The 19,155-nt window shown below is 55.1% G+C and overlaps 1 protein-coding gene across 2 annotated transcripts; it reads left to right on the top strand.

Moving 5' to 3' along the window:
- Nucleotides 1–241: 241 nt before the first annotated feature.
- REEP6 (receptor accessory protein 6) lies at nt 242–18,964 on the top strand. Of its 2 annotated transcripts, XM_075902709.1 has the most exons (6): nt 242–375; nt 10,437–10,530; nt 11,802–11,940; nt 12,742–12,910; nt 13,667–13,732; nt 17,229–18,964. In XM_075902709.1, the coding sequence occupies exons 1-6, from the start codon at nt 261–263 to the stop codon at nt 17,276–17,278; spliced, it is 633 nt and encodes a 210-aa protein (XP_075758824.1). In that variant the 5' UTR covers nt 242–260; the 3' UTR covers nt 17,279–18,964. The 2 variants fall into 2 exon arrangements, with proteins under 2 accessions (XP_075758824.1, XP_075758825.1); XM_075902710.1 differs by lacking the exon at nt 13,667–13,732.
- The last annotated feature ends 191 nt before the right edge of the window (nt 18,965–19,155 follow it).

Genomic DNA, 19,155 nt, shown 5'->3' with positions numbered 1-19,155 from the left:
TTCCCCCCCCTCCTGCCCCTCCCCCTCCCTCTCCCTCTCCCTCTCCCTTTGCCTCTGATCCCCCCCCCCGCCTGCCCCTTGCCCCCGCTGCCCCTCCCCTGCTCTGACCACGCCTGCCCTCACCTGTCCCCTGTGACGTGCCCGCCCGGCTCCCACCTGGCCGCGCCCCGCTCCCGCATTGGCCCGGCGCGGGGGGCGGACCGGCCGCTAAGCCGAGAGCGAGCAGCAGCAGCCGGCGGCCGGAGCCGGAGCGTGCAGCCATGGGCTCCCTGCGGCAGCGCTTCCAGACCTTCCTGCACCAGCCCGGCCTGCTCGCCGACCTGCTGGGCTGGCTGGAAACCCAGACCGGCGTCCAGCGCTACTACCTAGCCACAGGTGGGAGCCCTGGGGCGGCCCCAAGGACACCCCCTTCCTGCAGAGCCGGGCTGCTTCCTTCCCCGGGGAGGGCACTTTATCCGGCAGCCCCCCCCCTTTTCCCTGAGTCCCCTAGTCCCGGGGGGCTCCCCTCTTTCCGAGGGGACTCAGCACAGCTACCCCCCTTGCTCACAACACCCCCTTCCCTTTCTCCAAGGGCCCCCCTTCCCCTGGGATTCCCTTCCTAATGCACCCCTCCTTGACCCCCCCATTTCAACCCCCTTCTGCTGGGATTCCCTTCCTAATGCACCCCTCCTTGACCCCCCCCATTTCAACCCCCTTCCCTCTGGGATTCCCTTCCTAATGTTCCCCTCCTTGACCCCTCCCCCCTGCCTCATTTCAACCCCCTTCCCTCTGGGATTCCCTTCCTAATGCACCCCTCCTTGACCCCCCCCCCATTTCAACCCCCTTCCCGCTGGGATTCCCTTCCTAATGCACCCCTCCTTGACCCCCCCCCATTTCAACCCCCTTCCCGCTGGGATTCCCTTCCTAATGCACCCCTCCCTTGCAGCCCCTTCCCCCAAACCCTGGGGAGCAGTACTTTGAGGTGACCTTTCCCAGCAGGTGCCTCCAGATCTGTCCCATAAAAGACCTCGGCTTGGCTGAGTTTGTTTCAGGGGAAGCCCTGGATGGTGGAACCCTCAAAAAGGAAAAGTCTCTTGCCTTGGGCTGAACGCCCCCTCCCCCCCACTTCTCCTGGTCTCTGCCCAGGTGTGGCCTGTTCTGCCGCACCTTACTGCTTCTGGGTGTGGGGATATGTGCCCTGGAGCACAGGGGGCAGATGCTTGGCTGGAGGATGGTGACCCCTTTTCAGACAAGTATTTAAGGGGATCATGGACGTTGTCAGTGTGTGTCCTGCTTAGAGTTCAATCCAAACTTTGTTAGGGAATGGGGGGAGGTTGTCTCTCACTTCTGCCTCCTGTGGGGTTTCTTGCTCCTTCCTCTGAAGCAACTAGTCCTGGATGGATGGTCCTTGGGTCTGATCCAGGCCAGCAGCGCTTACAGACCCTGTGTGTGCACCTGGTAACAGCACAACATTGCTAATGTAGCTGTTTGGGCTGAGCTGCCTCGGTGCTTCCACCTACACGTTTTGTGCTTTTCTGACGGATGCTAGCAACTCGGTAGAAAGTTCAGGATTTGCCCCAGGCCTCTCCGGGATCGACCAGTATCTCTGCCTGGTGGAATGGAAGTGCAGAGCGATCTAGTAGTGAATAATATGCCCACTGGCAGGAAACCTGTGGCAGAACCAGGACCAGAAACTGGCACCCTGACTCCCGTTCCCCTCTTCTGTCAGGCCGTTTTTAAACATTTACTGCAGCTGATCAGGGTGGATTGATTTAAATAGAGGCGATTTAAATAATTTGATTTTAATCACAGTTTAAATCACCCCCCCCCCCCAAAAAAAATAATCGCCAGTTACCGTCAAAGCTAAGCTAGACTGTGCTTAGAGGGCACTTAATTTTGGAAGAGGCCCCACTGAACAAACTTTCATTTCTTGTTTTCTCAAAAAAACAAGAACAATATAGAATGGGGTTCCCTTTAAAAAACGGAGTTATGCTGAAGTAAAATAAAGAATAGATTTATGACATCACCATTATGGACTGTGGCCATGAGGTTGCAAAAGAAGGGATATTATACAGTAGAATACAGTATTATATATACCATACAATAGTATATTATGTAATATAAAACAAAAAATGACACTCCGTGTCAATAGGCAACTCTAAATTTCTCTTACTGCAGCTTTCTGTGCTGTATACTTGGGTGATAGATTCTAAACCTAGTTAACTAATTCAACAAGCCATAAGGATTAGCTAAGCTAAACTTTTTTTTTTCTAGCAACACTCAACACAGCAAACAGCTTGGGAATTTACTAGTCAAATCGCTTTAAAAGGGGGAGAGAGATTCTTGAAGAACAATTGGATTGGTCCTGCTTTGGGCAGGGGGCTGGACTCGACCACCTGAGGTCTCTTCCAGCCCTAGGATTCTATGAACGATGCATTGCAAAGTGAATTATTTAAGTTACTAACCCGTTGATCCACTCAGTCAGATCCACATCGCTTTCTTCCCAGCAAGCAGTTTTCTTTGTTTCATTCTTGCAAGTAGGCCCTGCATTATCATCCTGCATGGACTGCTTATCCGTCACGTTTTCCTTTTTTACCCAGGGAATGAATTTCTTCAAACTATTCCCAGAGAGAATCTCTCTTGTGCCCAGAAACCAGGACGGTTTTTCTGTGGCACCAGTGTGGAGGGTATAGAAAGCTGTGCGTGAGTGTGTGTGTGCTCTGAATAACATCTTCTCTCTTTCTTTTCAGTTCACTGTTCTCTTCTAGGCTGCCTCCGTCCTTTTCTATATATTGCGATTCTGTCTTTATAAGCGACTCTCTTAACTAACTCCTCTGCTGTGCGTGGCCACAAAAAACAAGCCCGTTCAGGATGCGTCTGACTTTGCACATGTCGCTTTGTCGTCTGCTGAGAAACCGAAATGGAAAGCCCAGAACTTTCAAGAAGCAGGAGCTGGTGGTTAGGCTGGACAGGCTAGGTCCATTCATTCATTTTTAAGAGACTTTTTAAGCATCCGGGTAGCATTTCTGTGATGGGATTTAATTGTAACTGTTTTTAAATGGGAAATGGAGTATTTTACTGATCTCTTTTTTTATCTGAATTTTTTTTTTAAATCGTTGATTTTTATCAACCCTGATGCTCATGCTAGGAATCCAAATTCCCAGCTCGCAGGCACTCCAAATGTCAGGTCACAAGAACTAATGTGACATGGCTGGGGGTGCTCTAATCACTAGACAGCACTCTCCTCTCAGTCACAGTCCTTTCTGGCCTTGAAATCAGAGACTCATCCTGGAGGAACAAAAGTCAGAACTATATAGCATTTTAAAGACTAACAAGATGGTTTATTAGGTGATGAGCTTTCGTGGGCCAGACCCACTTCTGGCCCATGAAAGCTCATCATCTAATAAACTATCTTGTTAAAGTGCTACATAGTTCTGTCTTTTGTTTCAGCTACGCCAGACTAACACGGCTGCATTTCTATCACTATTCAACCTGGAGGGGCATTGTGGGTAGAGGAGAGGGAGCTAGGATTCAGGACTGCTGGTTTCTACCCCGGTTCAGAGAGAGGCATGGGACTAATGGTTAGAGACTATGGGATGTTTGGTGCTGAGAGTCGAGACTTGTACATTTTATTCCCCAGATCTGGCCTGGAGATGATCTTGGTCAAGTCCTTCCTCTTTCTTAAAAATCATCCTCTGTGTTCCCCACGGTCTCCCAGTGGCTGACGTCCAACCCAGCCTTTGCTTGGTCAACTCTAGGAAGTTCTTACTTATTCTGTAGCAAGTGCAGCAGCAATTTTGAAGCAACTGTACCTTGTAGGATGGGAGTCTGGGATTGTTCCTTTATAACTCTAAGCATCCTCTGCTGACGTTTAGTCCAAGTTTGATAGGAAATTTTATATTTTCTTATCCTTTGATGGTGTATTCACCCTGGCTTGTTTCTCCTCTGACCAACCCACAGGACTGCAGTCTGTGTGGCTGGACCCTGGGCTTAACCCATGAAACAACTTGGAAGATTTGGACTTAGGCTGTAAGCTCTCCTGGACTGAGTTATTTTATATGGGCGTCCCGCCTGGGTCAACGAGGCTCTGTTCCTGATTGCAGCCTTTGGGTGTTGCTGTGATGGTGCATCACAGTGGGCTCTGCGTGCTGGAATACACTTTCCTCGTCTCACCTTTTTTCCCCGGGACTTCCCTGGCTTTAAATGCCGAAAGTCACAAGGCTGGAAACTGCATGAAGATGTCATTTTTTGAGTAGCAGTGTGTGCAACCACTTAACCCTCTGGCATCCTGCTGCTGACGATGCAAGGGGGGGTCTGTGCAGAGAGCCCTACGCGGATACAAAATCGGTATCCGCATCTTCAAAAACAGAACCGCGGAGATCCACCTCTCGGGATGCAGCCAGCCGCGGATTTGCAGGGCTGTGTCTGCGGCGCTCAGATATTTTTCTTGCAATGCACTTGCGTTCTTAGAGGGACATGTGACTTGCTATCAAACGGACAAAAGCTAGCGGCAAGTCCTATTGCAAGATAGCTACTCTCTATAGCCTAATGATTAACTCTCATGAAAGGAAAATCTGTCTGTCAGAGCTCTCTTCTTTCCCTCCCCTCTGCTCCCCCAACTTTCCTGCAAACTTTTGAGTCCAGCTGCATTTTCCTCTGTAATTAAAATAAATCTGTCTGTGGGATAGTCCTCTGAGGAAGTGGGTTTTGCCCATGAAAGCTCATATTTGGTAGCCTCTAAGGCTACGTATACATTGCACAGTTATTCCGAAATAGCTTATTTCGAAATAGCATGTCTACGCTGCAGAGAAACCTCCAAATGAGTCTGAGGCAGGCTTCCCTAATGTAGACATGCTCTTTCAATTTAGAGCCCAGGAGGAATAATTTAGAATGGCCCTGAGGGAGGGGCTATTTCAAAATAGCAGAAGTAGCGCGTCTACACACGCCTTATTTCGAAATAGGCATTCTTCTTCATGGAATGAGGTTTACAGAAGTGAGAATACGCCATCCGTTATTTTGAAATAATTTTGAAATAACGGAATTGTTGCGTAGACGCTCGCAGAGTTATTTCGGAATAACGGCCGTTCTTCCGGAACCGCTTTGCTGTGTAGACTCACCCGAAGTGTTTTTAAAACACATCTGCCCAGTTACTGTGCTACAGAGAGGTGCTGGCATGGAGTCCTTGGGACGGTGTGCCTGTCGGAGTCTGCCTGCAAGTCAGCCCTGTGATGGGTTAAATTGGGCCACGGACAGTTTGAGGATAAAGGAGTATTAGGGGGTTGTGCCCTCCACCCACTACGCTTGCCTACCCGACCCCTCCAGCCGCTTTTGCTTTGCTGAGAGCGCCTGTTGATACTGGTGACGGGATGACACCGGTCCATCACCCGGTGGGAACATTCCGTCGCCTGGCAGGAAAAACTTTTCTATATCCAGAGAGAGATTTTTAAAAAGCAGCTCCCTTGTCAGTGACGTGAAGCAGGAGGCTGCTGCCTGCTTCTGTTACTGGAGTAGTGTGGGGCTGATCTATGGCCTGGGGCTTGCATCCGGCTCGGGACTCCTTCCCTCCCCACCCTAGCTACCCCTGTGGCCTCCCCCATGGGGCTGGAACACCAGCACCCTCCCTCCTGCCCAGACCCCCCCCCATCCCCACTCTGCTCCTGCACCCTCCCTCCTGCCCAGACCCCTCCCATCCCCACTCTGCTCCTGCACCCTCCTTCCCACCAGAGCGCTCCCCCACCCCCAGGCTGCTCTGCGTTGCCTAGTTTTAAATTGCAACACCTGCCCAGGCAGTGGGGTGATGCACTTGATCGCTTTGCTTCCCCATCAAACACCAGGAGCAGCGCGTGTTCCTCCCTGAACTTTGCTTCTCAACCTTTGTGCCGGGCCCAGATAACGCCGAACGGCGAGGCCGATGCTGGCCTGGCTCCAAACGTTCATCCTTTGGGAACACACAGAGAAGACGCGCCTGGAATTAACGGTGGGAGGGTTCCATCCTTCCGAGACTCCAAAGGTTTAGTCCCAGTTTCTGTCGAGTGCTCCAGGCCAGCAGGAAGGGCGTGGGCGCCTTGGGCCCGGCATTAGGAAGACTCCAAACTAAGCAAGAGCAGAGAGAAGAAACACCGCTCCCTGCCCCCGGGTGACTGGGCGAGGGTCCAGGCCGTGGGTCGCACCCCTCCAAGGAACCAGATCCCGGAGGAGAGTGGCCAAAGGACTATGGCTTCCCATCGTAATTCCCCTTGCTCCTTCCTGGCTAACAGCTGTGGTCTTTCCCCCACCCCACCCCACCCCACCCACACCTGCCTCTGCCCTGCTGGCTTTCTCCTGTGGCTTCCACTAGTTCTTGGTTCAAACTGGCTCGGATCTGTTGTGTGGCTGTTGCCAGAGCAGCTGCCACCCTCCTCTGCGTGGAGAAGGCTTTTCCTTCCAAACCAGCGCAGGTCATCTGCCGCATCCAGAGGGGACTCGTGGTAGCACGCGGGAGGTGTGCGGCCTGCCTGGGCTCCCATCAAAATTGGAATTGCTAAATAGGTTGCTCCCTCGTGCCCTTCCCCACCCCCCGTTCTTCTGGGGGCCCTCACTGCACCCCCTCCCCTGCAGGCACCAGGCACCTGTGATGGCGTCGCCAGTCATCTGAGCTGCTTGTCTGCTGTAGCCCCAGAAGGATCTGCCGGAGGAGCGACAGGCCAGGGGTCTCAGAATTGCGCTCTCCCTAAAGCAGGGGTGGGGAACCTACTGTCTGGGGGTTGGATCCGGCCCCTGACTTGCCTGGATCTGGCCTCTGAGGCTCGGGTCTTCTCCCCCTACCCTCAACATCGGGGAGTTGGCACTGGCCTCTCCCGTGGGGCTAGAGCGTGAGAACCTGCCACCCAGACCCCCCACCCGGCTCCTGCACCCTTCCTCCCATCCACCCTCCCACTGCTTCTGCACCCTCCCTCCCATCCAGACCCCCCCATCCTCCCACTGCTCCTGCACCCCCCTCTCATCCATACCCCCCATCCCCCCACTGCTCCTGCACCCACCCTCCCCATCCCCAGGCCTGCTGCTTGACACCCCCCTCCCACACTGAACCCCTCATTTTTGGCCCCACCCCAGAGCCTCGGGGGCCCACAAAAATCCTTAGGCTCTGGGGTGGGAGGGGAACGTCTGTCTCCTCCCTCGGGGCCGTGTCCGTGAGGTGGCTTTGTTTTTTGCTTCTCCCTTTTGTGCAGCCCCCGACTGATTTTTCCCTGGGGGTCAGTGCCCCTCGACCCCAAAATGGTTCCCACCCCTGTTCTATGGCATCCTGTTTCCCCGTCCTGCTCAGATGTGCTGCTGGTGTTAAAAGCAGCACAGACTCCATCCAGCATCCGCTTGGAGGCCCTCAAGAGACCTCTGCCCGTTACAAGACCGGGCGAGCTTTTGGCTCCATTAGCAATGCTGGCAGCCGCTCTGCTTTGTTTCCCTTTCCCGGGGAGCCTGCTGACGTCCTCTGGCAAACTTCTTACCACTTAGTAGCAATTTTAGTTCTTCCTCCGTGCCAGGGAATGCAGCATGTTCCAGAACGGCCTATTCTCCTGCAGGGAGAACCAGCCCTGGTGCAGAATTGTGGGGCTGACCGGTGGTTCCCCACTGGCAAATAGTTCCCCAAAGTTAAGGAACCAATAGAAATGGGGAGGGGCAGGAAAGTAGAGGAAGGGGGTGGCCCTATAGGACCCCCCCACACCTTTAAGTGGCAGGTGTTACTGTGTCTGGGGGGCAGCTGGCGTGGGGGGGAAGGCGGCTGCTGCCGAAGCGCAGGGAGTTGGTTTTAGTCTAGTTCTCATCCATTTAAGAAGAAAAAAAACAGCACAGCCCACACTGACTGGCTAAGTTAGCAGGCAGCTGGTCTGGGTGTACCTAAAAGGGTGCACCTTGCTTCTCCCCCTCTCCGGGCGGCGGTGGCGTGATGTGTGTGAAAAAGGCCAACCTTGTCTTAATGCCGGTGTGGCTCTGCTGGTGGAGGGTGCAGAAGATCAAGAAGTCTGGGGCAGACCCTCGCTCCTAGAGGGGCTGGTTCTGTGGTCTCGAGAGACCTCCCGCTCCGGCACGGATCTCAAAGCACCTGGACTGCGAATGCCTCATGGCAGCGCTCTGGGGCCGGATGGGATCAACGCCTCCTGCTTTTTTGGGGGAAACTGAGGCACATAGCAACTGGCCTGAGGTCACATGCTGAGTTGGCCCACCGTCTTCTTGCTGGCAGGGGATCTGACTGTTGAAACGTGGAGGGTATTTGCTCATTGGAGCTGGGGTGTAACTTCCAGGCGAGGGCTGTGAACGGGTCGCCGGTTACGTGGCAAGCATCCCCCTTAACGTTTAACCGATTAAACGGGGTTTGACGTCCCTCTTCCAGGCGTTCCCCCAACTTCTAAAAATAGCAGCGTAGCCATGGCAGCAGGATGGGTCCCGTGTGGGGGGGCTACAACATCCTGCTCCTTGCGTTGCCACGGCGACCGTGCTATATTTGGGGCCCTTGCTCTGAACAGGTTCCTCTGCCCGGCTGGCAATGCTTTTCCTGGAGCAGTGCAGCCGTAGCCTAAACGCCGCTCCCATGTCTGAGGGAATCCCTGCGTGGTGGTGTTCCTTGCCGTTACCTGCCCTTAGCGTGAGGACGGGAGTCGGTTCCCCGTCGCCGCTAGCAATACAGGCATGGTCCATGCCTCCACCCGCCTCCTCTCTCCTGCACCTTCAGGCTACGTGGATCCATCTTTGCAAAGAGAAGTCTCGGAGGGGTCGCCGTGTGATTCTGTAGCTGCGAAGGAACAACGAGGAGTCCTGTAGCACCTTAGAGACCAACAGATTTATTGGGGCATCCGCTTTCGTGGGCAAAACCCACTTACGCATCTACTAAAATCGTACCACACGGGCTGGAGTCGAAACGTCACAGGCCACCGTTACATAAGAACGGCTGCACGGGGTCAGACCAAAGGTCCAGCTAGCCCAGTGTCCTGTCTGCCGACCAATGCCAGGTGCCCCAGAGGGAGGGAACAGAACAGTCCTCAGATGATCCCTCTCCTGTCACCCGTTTCCAGACAAACAGAGGCTAGGGACGCCATCCCTGCCCATCCTGGCTAATAGCCACTGATGGACCTAACCTCTATGAATCTCTCGAGCTCTTTTTTGAACCCTGTTCAAGTCCTAATCTTCACCACATCCTCTGGCGAGGAGTTCCACAGGTTGACTGTGCACCGCGTGAAGAAAAACTTCCTTTGGTTTTAAACCTGCTACCTGATAACTTCATTTGGTGACCCCCTAGTTCTTATATTGTGGGAACAAGTGAATAACTTTTCCTTGTTCACGTTTTCCACATCAGTCATGACTTAATAGACTTCTGTCCTATCCTCTCGCCCCCCCCCTCCCCCTTAGTCTCCTCTTTTCTAAGCTGAAAAGTCCCAGTCTTTTTCATCTCTCTTCCTATGGGACCCGTTCCAAACCCCTCACTTTGTTGCCCTTCTCTGAACCTTTTCTAATGCCAAGAGATATTATGATTGTGTCATAAGAGCCAGATTCCCCCCCCCCCCCCCCCCCAATTCCTCTTGTGCAGCACAGCTGGGCCTGGCTCTGCTCTTCTATGGATGAAGCAAACCCATTGACCGGTTGGTTATTTCCTAGGTGAGAGATACCAGGGTGTCCCCATCGCAGCCCCAGATGAATCAGTTTTTGGGCCGCTCTTCTGCCGTGTGTTCTAGGGATGTCCAATCCTGTTTAATCAGTTAACAGTTCAATGTAATGCTTAAATGGGGCAGGAGGAGGCTGGCCAGGTTGGAGAGGCCCCCCCATCATGGGTGGAGGCTGCTCTTGCGGGGCTAAAGCGCCCCCCCCCCCCCACTGCAGCATGTAACCAGACAAGTAAGTTTTTGTTTCTTGCCAGTCTGAGGGGGATGTTAATCAGCCCCTCGAATCTTCAGATGTTAATTTCCAGTCTGGGTACAAAACTCCTTCAATATTGCCCTTGCCTCCACTGTGCTGGGGTTCTGCTCAGTGGGGTGCTGTTGGCTGAGACCCCATCCACCTGCCCTAGGGAATTGCTAAGCCTAGAATTCGCCCGGGGATCCCTGTAAAACTACCTGTCCCCTTTGCCCTCTGACATGGGCTGCCGGGCACTGTCTGGGTCACACGTGGGAAACGCTCCTTAGGAAATGCCTGCGAGTGAGCGACCCTGCCTGATTTCAGCCCTGGGAGGCAGGATGAAAACGATTACAGGGGCACGTCCCGGCTGGCCTGGTGCAAACGAGCTATTAAAAGAAATAGGGAAGATGGGAGTTAACCCAACCTAGGAGCAAGCCTCACAGGCAGCCTAGTTGTGTGGCCACCAATCTGGCTGCCAGCCAGAGATCTGACCCCACTGCCCACCCACCCACAACTTAGTTTTGGACACAGCTGGCTCTGGCCCTGATCTCACCCCTGGGGAATGTCTCTCTCTCTCCCTGTTTCCTGGCCAGGTACCATCACGTTCCTGGGGCTGTACCTCATGTTCGGATATGGCGCCTCGCTGCTCTGCAACCTCATTGGCTTTGTCTACCCAGCCTACATCTCGTAAGTGCTCCCCGTCTCCGCTCTGCCTAGCCTCGCTGCAGGCCCCAGGCCGTACCGGGGGCAGGTGCTAGTTTTCCCATTGAGAGCTTCTCTCCGGGGCGAGGGGGCCGGCAGAAAGCAAAATGTTTGGCTCAGCTCCAAAACTGATGGGCTGAGTGGCCGAAATGCGATGAAAGGCCTAGAAACCATGAGCTAGGAGGGAAGGCTGAAAGAATTGGGCTCGTCTGGTTTAGAAAAGAGAAGACTGAGAGGGAACAGGAGAGCGGCTGTCAAGTATCTAAAGGGTGTCACAAGGGGGAGGGAGACAAATTGTTCTCCTTGGCCTCTGAGGACAGGACAAGAAGCAAGGGGCTTAAACTGCAGCAAGGGAGGTTTAGGTTGGACATTACGAAAAAAAACTGTCAGGGTGGTAAAACACTGGAATAAATTGCCCAGGGAGATTGTGGAATCTCCATCCCTGGAGAGATTCAAGAACAGGTTAGACAGACGTCTGTCAGGGATAGCGATCGAGATGTAGCCGTGTTAGTCTGGTCTAGCTGAAACAAACGACAGGCCTATGCAGCACTTGAAAGACTCATAAGATGGTTTATTAGGTGATGAGCTTTAGGTGACCTAATAAACCATCTTGTGAGTCTTTCAAGTGCTGCATAGTCCTGTCTATCAGGGACGGTCTAGATCCGTGTTTCTTAAACTCTGTTCCGCGAACACCTTGCAGGTGTGCTGCAGCCTCTGACGACAATTTTTTTTGAAGAAAATGTTCATAGGTGTTCCGCATTAAAAAAAAATATTTTTTGGTGTTCCGTGGTCTAAAAAGTTTAAGCAACACGGGTCTAGAGAGTGCTTGGTCCTGTCGTGAGGGCAGGGGACTGGACGTGGGGACCTTGAGAGATCCTCTCTTTTAATAGGAACTAGCGTTAATGCTGCTGTTGGGGCCGGTGTGTGTTGGTGTCCCCTATGAAATGCTAAAACGATCAGTATTTCCTACGTGACAGGCAGATACCAAATACTATCGTCCAAGGGGAACATCCCGCAATGATATTGGAGTCCCAAGTTTAGTCTCCATTCCACCTGTTGTTTTACCAAGAGAGTAAAATAACCACTCTGGTTTTTTTGGGGGGCGGGGGGGAGCTCCCTTAAAGTGGTGTGTGTTCAGGTGAATGCCCAGCAAAGCCTCTAGTAGGCACCCCAAACTAACCTCCCCCCCCCCCAACTCGGACGTGCTCGTCTTTAACAGTGTAGAAGGTAGAACTGATCCGTGCCTTTGTCCGTAGCATCAAAGCCATTGAAAGCTCCAACAAGGATGATGACACTACTTGGCTCACGTACTGGGTGGTCTATGGAGTCTTCAGCGTGGCCGAGTTTTTCTCCGACACCTTCCTCTACTGGTTCCCATTTTACTACGCTGGAAAGGTAATGCGGTGGGCAGCCCCCCCGGATCGGTTACTGCCCTGTTTCTCCCTCCCGGATCTGGCTTGAGATGGGGAGAAAGCCCTGGGTGAATGTGGAGTCAGTCCGCTCCATAGCACTACAGGCATGGGCCAGACTGCTCTCTGGGGTAACTCCAAGTCAGTCCCAGGGATGACTCCAGCCTTGTGTTTCTACCCATTGGGGTGTCAAGAACATAGCTGATGTGTCTAGGCAGTGGGTCCAGCTCAGAGCTCACTGCAGTTGGCAGGGACTCCCACTAAGTTGAATGAGGTTTTAGACATCCATGGAAGTCCACCAGTGTTCCCTGTAAGCTGAGCGCTTGGGCGGCCGCCCGGGAGAGATTCAGATGCCACCCAGCTGATTAGCAGAGTGCCCACCACCAGCAGTGTGTGTTTCGATGGGCGGTGCACCTCCACACCTGCCTCGGTGCACAGAACAAAATTCATTCCGCACACAGATGGAAGACGTTACAGTGGTTCCCAAACTTTTCGGCATCCTGCCCCTTTTTGATTTTTGCTGTTCAGAGCTGAGCCCCACTGGGGTAAAACTCGCTGGCTCTTTGTGGACCTCATTCTTCACCTACGTGGGCCTGAGCCCAGCTAAACTGACCCTCGTGGGACCAGACCCCGAACTAAAAGGCACTTTCCCCTCCTTGCCAGGCGCCTCCCTGGCGTCCCCCCATGGCCAATTCCGTCCTTGAAAGCTGAGCCTGGTTTGGGAGGCTTTGTCTCCCCCCACCCCCTCTGGCCTCTGCTGGGTGTGAAGCCTCTTCTCTCCTTCCAGTGCTTGTTCCTGGTCTGGTGCATGGCGCCTGTCCCCTGGAACGGCTCCCAGGTCTTGTACCGCAACGTCATCCGGCCCTGCTTCCTGAAGCACCACCGGACGGTGGACAGCGTGCTCAGTGACCTGAGCGGCAAGGCGCTCGACACCGCTTCGACAGTCACCAGAGAAGGTACCGCGGCCTCGCCCCGCTCGGTTACCCCGTTGCTAGGGCGGGAGGACTTAAGCCACCGTTTGTGCTCCTTGTAGGCCGGGGCTGGACAGGGCTCTCACTGGCTGGGGTGTAAGTTCGAACAGTCTTTATCATAGGCATTGCTTCCTATGTGTCCAGGCCTCCGTCCCAATCTCCCGGGCACTGGGAGCTGGGCCCCAGCCTGGGAGACTCTCGGAGCTGGGAGTGTTTTCAGGGGGCTGTTTGCCCCTGCGAGAGCAGCCTGGGTGGCCCCGTGAATCAGAGCCCCATTCAAGCCGAGACCGTCTGGTCGGTGCCGCTGCAAGAACGCGCCCTCTCTTCTTCACACCGCGCACAGTCGATCTGTGGAACTCCTTGCCTGAGGAGGTTGTGAAGGCTAGGACTATAACAGGGTTTAAAAGAGAACTAGATACGTTCATGGAGGTTAAGTCCATAAATGGCTCTTAGCCAGGATGGGTAGGAATGGTGTCCCTAGTCTCTGCTTGTCAGAGGATGGAGATGGATGGCAGGAGAGAGATGGCTTGATCATTACCTGTTCAGTTCACTCCCTCTGAGGCTCCTGGCATTGGCCACTGTGGGCAGACAGGACACTGGGCTGGATGGACCCTTGGTCTGACCCAGTTTGGCCGTTCTCTAACGCCGCGGCTCGGCGGAGCCTGGTCCCCTCTCCACAGCGATACGCGTCGGCTCCTCATCTCTTGCCTCTTCTCCTTTTTCTTGTGCCTCTCCGCCCAGTCCTTCATGCCCTGGCCGACAGCAGAGCCCGCCTGGTGTCCGAGGGGGCCCCAGCTCCGCTCGTCTGTATGTACTAATTCCTGTGTCCTTCACCCCGGGGGCAAAGACCTGTTTAGCGTGACTCCCCTGCCCTCCGCAGGTTGGTACGGGCTGGGTTTTAAAGGCAGCCAGTTCACATCTTGGTGCTGGCTCCGTTCAACCACCATGGCTGTTACGAACCCTAAACCCCTCCCTGGGGTAGGGTGAGCTCCAAAGAGCAGCAAGCTTGTGACCTTCGATGACAGCCCTGGGCATGATGGGTAATTGAGGCAGATTTGCATGACATTGGAGAGACCGGACCCCGCCCGGAAGTCCGTGAGGGGGCTGTGCTATTTGGCTTGAAAACCTCTGGGGTTTCTTGATGAAGCTGGTGATGCTGGAGAGAAGTCTCCTCCCGGGGAGTCACGCTAAACTCCTTCTCCTTCTTCCTTCCCTTGTGGGGAACAGTCTGTCTGTCTGCTAGATTTCAGCACCTCCAGTAGCACACCCGCAGCAGCCTAAAATGGTGCCGTCGTCTGTCTTCCCTTCGTTGTTCCTGGGGGGTTTCTGTCCGTTCGGACACGCCGTGGTGGTGGAGGGTTTTGGGGATGGGTCGGTGGCTCCATTCCCTGGTAGCACATACTCCAGACCTGAAGGCATTTCTGCTGTTAGCACCAGTTAAGCCTCCCGAATCTGGGACTCTCTGGTCCAGCAACATCCGTGGTCCGGTTGATTCACAGATGTTGCTGGACCAGGATGTTGCTGGACCAAAGAGCCTGGAGGCCGGGAGCGGGAGTCAGGTGAGTCCGCAGCCCCCTCATTCTCTCCTGGTGGGACCAGCAGGAGCTGGGCTGGGGGGCTCCCTGGAGGCATTTGGGCCGGCCTGGGAAATCCCGGGAACCCCCCCAGTGGGAGCGTTGACCGGGCAGGGAGCTGCAGGGAGAGGACCCAGCAGCCAGGCAGCCAGCATAGGAGCATTGACCTCCCCTGGTGCAGCAAACTCCCTCGTCTGGGCTGGCTCAGGTCCCAAGGGGGCCGGCTCAGGTCCCGAGGGGGCCAGCCCAGGGAGCACCGACCGCTAAGACCCAGCCCAGTGTCTTGGTGGGCGGGGCAGTGCCACGGAGGAGCCCCACATTTGCTGTGGGGGGGGGCAGGGAGAACAAGAGACTTGTCGGAGACGAATGTGAATGGCAACAGCCTGGGGAAGGGATGCAGCGGGATGGAGCTGCGCTGACCTGGTGTCCCCCGTCCCCCGCCCAGGTGGATGGGTTGCTCCTTGGGACATCGAGGGCTCTGGCTGGCTTTGGGGAACGAGGCCCCCCAGCAGCATGCGGTGACGGTGCTGGTGTCCCAGATAGGTGCTGCATGGTGGGGTGACCCTGGAGGGGAGGAAAAGCGGATGCTCCGCAGGTTCCTCTCTGACCTGGGATCCAACGCACTGAACGTGGGAAAGGAAAATCCACCTGTGAGGCCAGTTTGTCCGGCTCGGCCGTCCAAGGGGGAGCTTTCTGCTGAGGCCAGCAGCCCTACCCCTCGGCCCTTGAGCTGAGCCCGGCTGTCAGCCTGTGGAATTACAGGGCTGGGAGTTCCCGGCTGCCCAGCGGCCACACTAAACCCCTCAATCGCATTAGCCACAATTGGATTACGGGAAGCGCACTGTTCCACGACGCAAATAGCTCTGCTGGCGCCGCTCCTGGGGGCTTTCGCTTCCCGGGCGTGTTTCACCTTCCAGCTGGAGGGGGCAGTTTCTAGATGGGAAGCTGCTCAGGCTCTTGAAGAGGCCACGGGGGAAATTCTCATAGGGCACGTCTACATTGCAATCGGGGCCGCATTATGATTTTCATGGGCCCTAGGGCCCCTTCCTCCATAAAAAAATATTAAACATTATTTTTGATAACTTTAAATACTTCATTTTTTTTCTGTTTTAGGCAAAATGTAACAGATTTTCGTGGGCCCTAAAAGTTTCATTTTTTTTCTGATGTGAGAAAAAAATTAAAACATTTTCTTTGACCCTAAAAGTTTTTTTTCTTCTGATTTTAAAAGAAAACACTTTTAGGGGCCCATGAAAATATCATGGACCCTAGGCACTGTGCCTACTGGGCCTAATGGATAAGTCGACTCTGATTGCAATTAAACCATTGTGACTCTGGTTTGGGCTGGGGCTTTAGGACCTCCCCCCCCCGTTTGCAGGCTACCACAGCCTGGGCCCCAGCCCAGCTACCTACACCCCATTTACACAGCCCTAGAGGCTAAGCCCCAGGAGGCTGAGTCAGCTGACACGGGCCGGGTGCCAGGGTAGACACGCCCCCGTGCTCCTGTTTCTGAAATCCAGATCCCAGTCCTCTAGAAGCTGGAGTGTAGGTGACGGGAAAGTCAGATTAGCCGAGGCTCTGAAGCGGGTTGGCTCTACTCTGTTGCACCGAGTGCTTAGAGCTGCCCCCCTTTCTACCTGGGGCGGGGCTGAATGGCAGTTTCCGAGAGGTGCCCAGTTACCACGGAGTGTGGCAGGTGTGACTGATGGAGGGTTAACTGAAAGCAGGGAGCATGGAGGGTAAAAAGCCTCCGGTGACACAGGGCTCCAGCTGGCACTTTAGGTTGTAGGGCAGGGCGAAAGGCGGCCTCTCCTGTTTCCCTTGGGGAGGGGCATGGCTCCAACCCAGCGCCTGTTGGCAAAGGGGGCGGGGTGCAACTTTTGTTCACCGCTCAGGTTTCCGACCCTCCTGAACAGGAGAACCTCTGGTCAGTTTCTAACTCGATCAGCCACACCCCTGGCGTTACTCCATCCGGCAGCCGCAGACACCGGAACCAACACCGTCCAGTGCTGTGTTGAACGCAGACTAAAAAAGGGAAAAGTCGCATTTTCCTTCTGCATCGTACCGCTGCAGTCCCAGAACCGCTCCCAGCCCCTGTTCCCCTGGGCCGTGGCCTGAAAGGGGAGACTCGGGCGTACCTGTCTCGAACCCCCTGGAAAGCTGACGCTGTGGTTTGTGGTGCGATAGCCGGCTTAGGAGGGCTTTAGCTGCTCCTGAAGTGGATTAGGAGGGAGCTGAGCCAAGTAATTCACAAGTTTGCACACAAGGGTACCTCTGTGCTGGGACGAGGGGTTTGTCTGCCTCCTGTTAGGGCCGAGCCTTTGCCAACACCCCTCCTAACTAGAGGCAGGCCCATGTCTTGGCTTCACTGGAAAAGCAGAGCATGTATGGGGGTCTAACACCCAGGGGACCGAGTGTAGGGTAAAATGGGTCTAGTGGTAAGAGCAGTGCTCAGCTAGCTGGCTTTTATGGCGGGTGCTGAGAAGTAATGTTGGGTCATGAGAGCGCAAGCGGAGGCAGCACTCCCTGGATGCGTTTATGGCTGGCTCTGCCACCGATGTACTTGCTGACCTTGGGCAAGCCACTTCTCTGCGGCGTGGTCTGTAAAATGGAGACAGTACTTCCCTTATTCGGGAAGGGGGGGCAGAGGTTAGTGGGGGACCTCTAAGGGAAAGAATGATCCCAAGGACAGGTGCCCGATGTGCTAATTGTCTTTATTTTCCTCTTTGTAGCCTCCAAAGCAGCAGTGCAGCTGGGTCAAGAATCTGACAAGACCAAGTGAGGACGGAGCTCCCAGCGGCCGGCTGTTCTGATCCCCTCCCCGCCCCAACTGCAACTTCCTAGACCAAAAGCTTGAAGTGACACCCCGCTCCTCCCGGCGATAAAGCGGCAAGCCCCCTCCCATTCGCCAGCCCTTAGCGCCAACAAGCCCCTGCCGCCCAGGGCTCTGTAAGAAGCACAGACCTCCCCAAACCAAGCTCTGCAAGGGGGCGGTCCGTGCCTAGGCTCCGTGGGAACCGCTGACTTCCAATAGACAGTGTTTGGTAGTTCCTGTTTCTCAGGGCGCCTTTCTTCTGGGGGCGGGGCTTTCGGTGTCGTTTCCCCAGCGTGTTCTAGAACACGGGGTCGAAGTCGGGGTGAGGCGGGGGAGGGGTACAATCCGCTGCTGCGGGCCCTCGGGAATTCGCTGGGCTGGAGCTCAGGTTGTCTGAGCCTTGTGATCAGGGAGTCCTGTGCAAGCAGCCCCTCTGGAATATCGCCCCCCCCACCTGGGACCTGCCCCTCTAGCCTTATGGGGGCCTGCGGGCCGGGGGGGAATTGGGATGCAGTGTGACTCCGTGGGGCTGGGGGAATGACTGCACCCCAATTAACACTGGCTATGAAGCCCCCCTCCCTCGTCCCAACACAAGAGCCTCCGCAATAAGCCACAGCCCAGAAGGGAGGCGGACGTGGGTTTCGTAGCCACGGGGTCTATGCGCTGAGTCCCAGGGGTCTTTCCATGGCTCCGGCTTGGTCCGGGTTCGCTGTGGCCGGCCCAGGCCCGGCTCTCCAGTTCCCCTGGCCCAGTCTTGAGCTGCTTCTCTCGGGTCAGCGGCCCTGCTTCCCCCTTTCGCCCCGGGGCCGGCCTGCTGGGCAAAGGAGCCAGCCGTGCGAGGGCGGGGGGTGAGCTCTGAGAGAAGGCAGGTCACGCCTGGGTTCAGCGCTCTTGAAGTGCTGACTCATGATCGTCCCGGTTGCACTTCCCTGCTAGCAGTTTCATACCTGACCAAGCTGCCCTGGCAGTTCAGAGATCCTTCTCTAACTCCCCTTCGTCACTCCCTGCCCCAGCTGCCTGGGGGCCTCTGCTCCAGTCCCCACCTGGAGGGAGGCTCCAGGCCAGGAAGGGATGTGTTGGGTCTTGCACAGGTGCCAGGAATGTGGTTGGAGACAGGAGCACCAAGCCGTGATCAGCAACAGGGTCTGGGAATCACCCGTGTCCCGACAGTCTGCTTAGGTGCTGGCTGGGCCGTGCCCTTCCAGAAGTGGACAAGGGAGGGTCTCCAGCAGGGTGTTGGCTGCTTTCCTGGCCCGTTTGCTTCCCAGGGGGGTGACCCTGGGCTTTCACTACTTTGAGATCATCCTGGAATGAGTGGGGTCCGTGTATGAAAAAACCTGATCGTCTGCCTCCTCCACTCTCCCTCTGCCCTTCAGGCGTGGAACCTGCGGCCTGCCTGCGTTGGGCTCGCGGTTCTCCATCGCGCCCGCCTCCTTCGAAAATAAAACAGGCATTGATCTGATTTGCATAATCCCAGCCGCAACAAGCTGTGCATTTTGTAGAGCGCACTCGGCCTCCGTTCGGCCTCAGGGGTGACTCCATGCCCTGCCTGCTTTTTTTATTAGCAAGGAACGGTGGTTCATTCCCCGATTTATTTGTTTCTTTGTCTCCGTTGGTTGTGTCTGAGACAGAATAAAGGGGACTCTGACCGACTCTGTTCTGTGCATGGGTTTTATTTGCATTGCTTGTTCTCTTAGTGCTTGGTGATAGTCCGGGTGAAACACAGACCTGCTGAGTGCAAGGGAAGTTCCCCCTACAGCAGCTTAGAGGAGGGGCTAAAGAATCTCAGAACACTAGAACTGGAAGGGACCTCGAGAGGTCATCGAGTCCAGTCCCCTGCCCTC

This window comes from Pelodiscus sinensis, chromosome 19 (genome assembly GCF_049634645.1).
Source record: "Pelodiscus sinensis isolate JC-2024 chromosome 19, ASM4963464v1, whole genome shotgun sequence".
In the NCBI taxonomy this organism is placed as follows: Eukaryota; Metazoa; Chordata; order Testudines; family Trionychidae; genus Pelodiscus; species Pelodiscus sinensis.
This window is presented reverse-complemented; position numbering and strand designations above follow the sequence as displayed.